At 39.1% G+C, this 8923-nt stretch overlaps 1 protein-coding gene across 6 annotated transcripts in view; it reads left to right on the top strand.

Annotated features, from left to right (window-relative positions):
• Positions 1 to 41: 41 nt before the first annotated feature.
• Positions 42 to 8923, top strand: part of SCLT1 (sodium channel and clathrin linker 1) — a 206316-nt gene continuing 197434 nt past the window's right edge. For all 6 annotated transcript variants that reach the window (XM_078001442.1, XM_078001441.1, XM_078001443.1 and 3 more), the window contains 1 exon segment: positions 42 to 599. Coding sequence is in view for 2 of the 6 variants with exons in the window: in NM_001258164.1 (NP_001245093.1) it covers positions 566 to 599 (34 nt within the window). In the remaining 4 variants the exon portion in view is untranslated.

Genomic DNA, 8923 nt, shown 5'->3' with positions numbered 1-8923 from the left:
AGGACGCGCGATGGCGTAAGCGCCAACGCCCGCGTGATGACGCAAGCGGCGTCACCGTCTCCAAGGAGTGGTTCGGGGCACCGGTTTCAAAGTCGCAGGGCGGGCCGAGTGGACTTCCGCTGCTGGCCTGGGGCTTCCCAGCCGTGTTGGCGTCGTCTTCTCCAACCCACGCCGCTCCGCGTAGAACGCCGCTCTCAGGCTGCCCTCCAGCTCCCGCGGCACTCTCCTAGGTGGCCCGACGAGACCCAGAGTGACCCGCGGGACGCCTGTATCGAGCAAGTCCTCTTCCCACCAGGGTGGGATTCGGTTGAACGTGGAACAGAATTCACCTGGCGCGCCCCCAGCAATCTTCAGTCTCTCTCCAGGGCCTGGGACTCGTCTGGGGCGCGGGGGAAGGAAGCGTGGCGGGGCTGTAGATGCCGCGTGAGTAGGATGCAGATTGCACCGCTGGAGCGCTTGACAACCAACCGAGCGTTGGCTTAGTTTTGTTTTCCCGCACAGCAAGCTCTGTGTCTTTCAGAGGAAGGTAAAGGTGGTGAAAACTCCAAACTAAAATTGTATCGAAATGGCTACAGAAATCGACTTTCTGAGAGAGCAAAGTAAGCTCCATGTTTTTTTGAGACTTCATATTCACATACAATGTTTAATATCGTCGTCGTTGACCGACAAATCTTTTTTGAATGCTGGTTGGGTACATTTAAATTTGTAAAAATTTAAAGAAGTTAGTTGCAGGGAAAAAAAAAAGAGCTTGATGGTATACGTGAGGATGTGTGTATATTTAAGCAGAACCGTATGGTGGTACTTGTGGCTTACACAGAATTCTGCTAGACGCTAAACATGTTTGTTATGCTCCTCTCGTGCTCTGAAGATTAGAAGGCTAATGGCCAGCAAGAGTTTCCAAGTGTGCATTTAAAACCTAGGGGCCCAGCTCTCTGGCCATTTATTAAAAAGATGTTTATTGAACTCCTGTTTCTATTATGTACCAGACACTATAGAAGAACAGCTGCTGCAAAGATAAACAGGACAGTTTTTTACCTTAAGAATTTAATTTGGGGAGGGAAATGTATTCCAAAGTATATTGAAGTGGCAGCAACTGCTGGCTCTTTTGCCACAGTCTCAGGGATTGTTGGAATGATTAAATGAATATTAAAATGTGTAAAGGATTTAGAATAGTATCTGATACATTGTTAATTTATTGTTATGTAATAGTTAAATATTAACTGTTACACGATTATTATTAAAATATGTTCAAGGAAGGTGCTATTAGGCTGAAACGTGCAATACCAATATGAATTTAGTATATAAAAACTCTAGGCATCCCAAATAGAACAATACTGGCGACACTGAGGGCATTAGGAATATGCTTTGTTAAAGATTTGCAATAAGGCTAGTTTGAATGTAATATTGATGTAAATGGAATTGGAATATTTATATAGGGAAATGGCAAGTGCAGTCGAAGGAGTAGAAAGGGCTGGATGGTGAAGGGCCCTGTCTTCTCTGTGCTAAGGAGTTTGGACCACTGCATGGGTTATAGGAATTCAGTTGAGAGTGGCATGATCAAATTGTAATTTAGAAGGCCCAGTCTGATTTTTATGGGGAATGTGCATTATAGCAGAGTGCAGTTAGTTGACTACTGTCATCATTCAGATAAGAAGTAAACTAAGTTGGGCACAGGGAGATTGGGGATCAGGGGATTTGAAGGAAAGAGATAGAGGACGCTTCGTTTTTGCTTGAGCAACAGGGAAGTTAGGAAAAAGGTAGTAAGTCCCATTTTGGCAGCATTATAGACCAGTGGTTAAGAACTCAGTTAGCCTCTAGATTTAGTCTGTCTGGGCTCAGAGCCTACCTCTTTCCAGGTCTGTGACCTCGAGCAAGTTTCCTAGCTTTTCTGCACCTCAGTTTTCTCATTTGTGTAATGAGTATAAGAACACAAGAATCCTCTTGAAGTTGTGAGACTTAAATGAGATGATGAAAAAGCAGTGAGCATAGTGTCTGGCACATTTTAAGTGCATGGTATATGTTATCTAAAATAATTAATGACACTGTAATGACACAATAACATTAGCATTATTTCTTAGGTTTGTAGTGAGAATATCCCCATCCCATAAGAACAGCTAACTGGCCACCATAAGAGTGGTGTGGGACAGGAGTTGGTTGATGAGGAGTTTGGCTAGAGTCAGGAGAGTACTTGAAGCAGTGAGAAACTATTAATTTCATAAGAATGATCCAGCCAGAATTCTTAGATAAAACTGAGATCCAAATACCAGGGGGAAACAAATAAGACAACTGAAGCATAGTAACATTTTTTGAAAAATGAGTGGTATTTAATAGTTCCACAGAAGACAAGTGGAGTGCAAGAAGGAAATCTCAAGCAGAAGGAGCAGAAGAAGGAATGGTTCAAAGGCTTAAAATAACTGGTTTTATTCAGGGAATCAGAGCCTAGAATGGTAGCGTATGCATGAAGAGATAAGAATGAGAGTTGAGTGTCTGCGTTGCTCTGCTTTTTTCTTTAACTGGATTTTGCATGCCATTTGAAGGTGGTGGATTATTCCATTAAGTGACCCACCCAAATACCAGCCCAGATAAAGGTAGATGGTCTTCTTTCCACCTGCCTCTGACTTTTTCTACACTGATTTCTGTTGATCTCGATTGTCTCTTTGTTCCTTTTGAATTTGGGAGCCTAGGTCAAGACCATTTGTTTTGGTACTTCTCAACTGGCAACCCCACATGACATTTCCTCTGATAATTACTATTTCAGCTTTACATATCATAACAACAGGCAGCTCCACACTCAACCAGGCTACTAGTAGAGTAAGCTTGTAGCATATTTGCTGTGTACTGTTCTTCCACCTCTGTCTGGGAAAGATCAGTTAGTTTTTAGGAACCTGTTCAAAGAGGTACTTGTATTATCAATCTAAGGAACTAAGAATTCATTCATTAGTGGGGTGTGAGACTCACTGGCAGAGTGGTAATGGACTCATTTTTTTCTTTTCATTCTCTTAACAGTGTTGGACCCAAACATTTTTAATTTTGATGAAATAATTCATCAATTTTTTCTTTTATGAATTGTGCTTTTGGTGTCATGTAAGAAATCATTGCCTAACCCAAGGTTGCAAAGATTTCTTCTATGTTTTCTTCTAGGAGTTTTATAGTTTTAGGTTTTACCTTTACATCTATGGTTCATAGAGTTAAATTTTATACAAGGCATGAGGTAAGGATCCAGGCCACTTTTTTGCATTGGATGCCCAATTGGAAAAACTACCCTTTCTCCATTGAATTACTTTTGCTCCTTTGCAGTTGTTTATATATGTATGTATCTATTTATGAACTCTATTCTTTTCCACTGATTTATTTGTCTTATCTGGACACCAATATCCTGCTGTCTTAATTATATCAGCTTTATAGTACGTTTTAAAGTAAAATTGGTTCTTTTTTACCTCATTGATGTATTTCTTTAAATTTTCTCAGCTATGCTTTGTAGTTTTTAATGTTTAGGTTTTGCACATCTTTTGTTAGATTTATGCCTGTGTATTGAAATTTTTGATACTACTGTAAGTGGTATTATTCTTTTACTTTCAGTTTCTGATTTTTCGTTGGTAGTATGTAGAAATAACATTTCTTTTTTATTATTATACTTTAAGTTCTGGGGTACATGTGCAGAACGTGCAGTTTTGTTACATAGGTATACATGTGCCATGGTGGTATGCTGCACCCATTAACCCGTCACCTACATTAGGTATTTCTGCTAATGTTATCCCTCCCTTAGTCCCCCACCCCCCAACAGGCCCCAGTGTGTGATGTTCCCCTCCCTGTGTCCACGTGTTCACCTTGTTCAGCTCCCACTTACGAGTGAGAACATGCAGTGTTTGGTTTTCTGTTCTTGTGATAGTTTGCTGAGAATGATGTTTCCAGCTTCATCCATGTCCCAGCAAAGGACATGAACTCATCCTTTTTTATGGCTTCATAATATTCCATGGTGTATATGTGCCACATTTTCTTTATCCAGTCTATCATTTATGGACATTTGGGTTTGTTCCAAGTCTTTGCTGTTGGGAATAGTGCCACAATAAACATACGTGTGCATGTGTCTTTATAGTAGAATGATTTATAGTTCTTTGGGTATATACCCAGTAATGGGATTGCTGGGTCAAATGGTATTTCTGGTTCTAGATCCTTGAGGAATCGTCACACTGTCTTCCACAATGGCTGAACTAATTTACACTTGCATCAACAGTGTAAAAGCATTCCTATTTCTCCACATCCTCTCCAACATCTGTTGTTTCCTGACTTTTTAATGATCGCCATTCTAACTGGCGTGAGATGGTATCTCATTGTCGTTTTGATTTGCATTTCTCTAATAACCAGTGATGATGAGCATTTTTTCATGTTTGTTGGCTGCATAAATATCTTCTTTTGAGAAGTGTCTGTTTATATACTTTTTGATGGGATTGTTTGCTTTTCTGTTGTAAATTTGTTTCTTTGTGGATATTAGACCTTTGTCAGATGGCTAGATTACAACAACTTTCTTCCATTCTGTAGGTTGCCTGTTCATTCTGATGACAGTTTTTTTTGCTGTGTAGAAGCTCTTCGTTTAATTAGATTCCATTTGTCAGTTTTGGCTTTTTTTTGCCGTTGCTTTTGGTGTTTTAGACATTAAGTCTTTGCCTATGCCTACGTCCTGAATGGTATTGCCTAGGTTTTCTTCTAGGGTTTTTATAGTTTTAGGTCTTATATTTAAGTGTTTAATCCATCTTGAAGTGATTTTTGTATAAGGTGTAAGGAAGTGGTCCAGTTTCAGTTTTCTGAATATGGCTAGCCAGTTTTCCCAACACCATTTATTAAATAGGGAATCTTTTCCCCATTGCTTGTTTGTGTCATGTGTCAAATATCAGATGGCTGTAGATGTGTGGTGAGAAATAATGTTTTTTAATACTCTGCTCTGCAGCTTTGCCAAACTCATTCATTAGCTCTAGTAGTTTTGTAGAGTCTATCAGTAGTTTTATGTAGATAGTCTTGTCATCTGAAAATAAAAACAGTTTTATTTCTTTCTTTTCAATTTGGATGCCTTTTATTTCTTTTCCTTGCCTTATTGCAGTGACTAGAATCTCTGGTACAGTGTTGAACAGAAGTGATAGGAATACGCATCCATGTCCTGTTCCTGATCTTATGGGGAAGGCATTTATCTTTCAGAATTAGGTATGATACTAGTTGTAGGTTTTTAATAGATGTTCTTATGTTGAGAATGTTCCTTTCCATTCTTAATTTGCAGAGAGTTTTTATCAAAATGGATGCTGGATTTTTAAAAATGCTGTTCTGCATCCATTGAGATTATCAGATATTTTTTCATTTTTCATTTGTTAATAGAGTGAATTACATTGATTAATTTCAAATGTTAAAACCACCTTGCCTTTCTGGGATAAATTCTACTTGCTCATGATGTATAATCCTTTCTCGATTATTATTGAATTTTATTTTATAAATGTTTGCTTAAAATTTTAGTGTGTTCAGAAGCTTTTTTTTCTTTTTGGGACAGGATCTTCCTCTGTTACCCAGGCTGGAGTGCAATGGCACAGTCATGGCTCTTTGCAGCCTCAACCTCCTGGGCTCAAGCGATCCTTTTGCCTCAGCCTCTTGAGTAACTGGGACTGCAGGCACATGCCACCATATCTGGCTATTTTTTTTTTTCTTTTTGTAGAGATAGGGTCTCCTTATGTTTCCTAGGCTGGTCTTGAACTCCTGGGCTCAGGTGATCCTCTTGCCTCCCAAAGTTCTAGGATTATAGGCATGAGCTATCATGCCCAACCTATGAACCTTTTTTGCTTTTCTTTTTTTCTTCCTTTTTTTTTTCTTGCTCAAGGGTCTCACTGTCACCCAGGCTGGAGTTTAGTGGTACACTTGTAGCGCACTACAACCTGGAATTCCTAGGCTGAAGCCCTCCACCTGCCTCAGCCTCCTGATTAGCTGGGACTACAGGCATGTGCCACTGCACCTGGCTAATATTTTTATTTTTATTTTTTTGTAGAAGCAGGGTCTCCCTTTGTTACCCAGGCTGGTCTTGAACTCCTGGGCTCAAGTGATCCTCTTGTCTCCCAAAGTGCTAGGATTATAGGTGTGAGCTATCATGCCCAACCTATGAAGCTTTTTTTCTTTTCTTTTTTTCTCCCCCCGCCCCACCTTTTTTTTCTTTCTTGCGCAAGGATGTCACTGTCACCCAGGCTGGAGTTTAGTGGTACACTTGTAGCTCACTACAACCTGGAACTCCTAGGCTGAAACCTTCCACCTGCCTCAACCTCCTCAGTAGCTAGGACTATAGGCATGTGCCACTGCACCTGGCTAATATTTTTATTTTTATTTTTTTGTAGAAACCAGGTCTCCCTTTGTCACCCAGGCTGGTCTTGAACTCTTGGTTTTAGGCAATCCTCCCACTTCAGCCTCTTAAAGTGCCTTTTTTCCCCCCGCTTCCCAATATTTTTGTCTGGTTTTAATCTCAGGTAATGCCAGCCTCATAGAATTACTTGGAAAATATTTTGTACTCTTCAACTTTCTGTAAGAGTTTGTATAAAATGGTGTTATTTCTTCCTTAAATATTTGATAGAATTCACCAGTGAAGCCAACTGGACCTGAAGTTTTCTTTGTGAAAAAGTTTTAAAATACAAACTTAATTTCTTTAATAAATAAAGAGCTATTCAGTACTCTGTATTGTACTCGAGAAGAACCTCTACAGGTCTCACATTCCCTAGGGTTCTTTCTTTGTGCAGTCTTCTATACTTTGTCCTGCCAATTCTAGTTCGCTTAATCTCCACTACTTCTCAGCTCCACCTCTTAATAAGAGTCCAGTGATCTCCACTTGCATTTCCTCCCCCCGTATCATGGCCGTGGAAAGTCTCTTAAGTCATTAAGGTGGGGCAGTCATAGGGCTTACCTCATTTGTTTCATGTCTCTGATTATCATTGTCTGATGTCTAGTGTACTGTAAGACATTGATGATTTATTTTCTTGCTTTTTCATGTGTCAGGCAGAAAAGTGGTCCATGGTATTTCTTCTTGAGTATAAGCAGAAGTCCTATTCAAGTTATCCTACTTTTTGATGTCTTAAACTCAAGTATGTTACTCCTACTATAACTGTTCTTTGACCTCCTCAGACCTCTATCCTTTGAGCCCTTCATTTTCTTTACTTCCTTGACTGCTTCCTAGTTTGTTTTTACTGGTGTCTTTTACAGGCTGTAACCATTACCCATTAGTCCTTCTGCTCTTGTCAGTAATCTTAATGTGATTATGCCCCTGCTTCTCTATAGCTGATGCCCAGTAACACCTCATGCCATGATTGGTTTATTTTCCTTTACAATTCTCATACCCAATGCTGTACCTATAGATACCTATAGATAGCTCAACCCTCTGGATAAGTGCCTTCACAAATTCAAGGTTAACAGAGCTAGTAGGTGACTGAGCTGAGATTTGAACCTAGGCAGTCTAGTTTCAGTGTCTCTTTTCTTAACTACTACACAAAAAGCATACTTGCAAGAAAGGAAAACTGTAGACTTGTTTCACTTATGCATGTTGGAACTAAAATCCAAAATAAAATATTAGCAAATTGAAACTCAGTGAATGTGTATATGTGTGTGTATATATATACATACATGCACCAGCATCTTCATATATTCAGGAAATGCAAAGTAAATAAGTGAGATAAGTACTTGTAGAATGAAGGAAATAGCAGAATTTAAGTTACAGTAAAATTTTCTTCAGATTATAGTCAATCTATGAAGATTGAAAGTGTTTCCCTCATTATTAATACATAATTTACTTCTTACTCTATTTTAATTACTGAGGACGCAGATCTAGTTTTTTTCTTAATTGAAAACTCAGGGAAAAAAAGAGGTTTGTATTGTGATTAATAGTTTTTCTTTTTTTAAAATTTAGCTTTTATTTTAAGTTCACGGGTGCATGTGCAGGGTTGGTATATAGGTAAACTTTTGTCATGGGTGTTTGTTGTACAGATTATTTTGTCACCCAGGTATTAAGCCTAATACCCATTAGTTACTTGTCCTGATCCTCTCCCTTCTCCCACCCTTCACCCTCCAATAGGCCACAGTGTGTGTTGGTCCCCTCCATGTGTTCTCATCATTTAGTTCCCACTTATAATTGAGAACATGCCGTATTTGGTTTTCTGTTCCTGTATTAGTTTGCTAAGGATAATGGCCTCCAGCTCCATCCATATTCCTGCAAAGGACATGATCTCGTTGTTCTTTATGGCTGCATAGTATTCCATGGTATACATGTACCACATTTTCTTTAACCAGTCCACCATTGATGGGCATTAAGGTTGGTTTCATGTCTTTACTCTTGTGAATAGTGTTGCAATGGACATACATGCTCATGTGTCTTTGTGGTGGAATGACTTATATTCCTTTGGATGTATACTCAGTAATGGGATTAAAGGGTTGAATGGTATTTCTGTTTTTAGGTGTTTGAGGAATTACCACACTGTCTTCCACAATGGTTGAACTAATTTCTGCTCCCACCAAAATGTATAAATGTTCCTTTTCCTCCACAACTTCACCAGCATCTGTTATTTTTTGACTTTTTAATAATAACCATTCTAACTGGTGTGAGATAGTATCTCACTGTGGTTTTGATTTACATTTCTCTAGTGATCAGTGATGTTGAGCTTTTTTTCGTATGCTTGCTGACCATATATATGTCTTCTTTTAAAAGGTGTCTGTTCATGAGCTTTGCCCACTTTTTAATGGTATTTTTTCTTGTAAATTTGAGTTCCTTATAGATGCTGAATATTAGACCTTTGTCAGATGCACAGTTTGCAGAAATTTTCTCCCACTCTGCAGCTTGTTCACTCTGTAGATAGTTTCCTTTGCTGTGCCAAAGCTGCTAATTTTAATTGGTTTCCATTTGTCAGTGTTTGCTTTT

The sequence above is a fragment of the Macaca mulatta genome, chromosome 5 (genome assembly GCF_049350105.2).
Source record: "Macaca mulatta isolate MMU2019108-1 chromosome 5, T2T-MMU8v2.0, whole genome shotgun sequence".
NCBI classification, from domain to species: domain Eukaryota; kingdom Metazoa; phylum Chordata; class Mammalia; order Primates; family Cercopithecidae; genus Macaca; species Macaca mulatta.
Note: the sequence above shows the minus strand (reverse complement) of the source record. Positions and strands in the feature narration are given on the sequence as shown.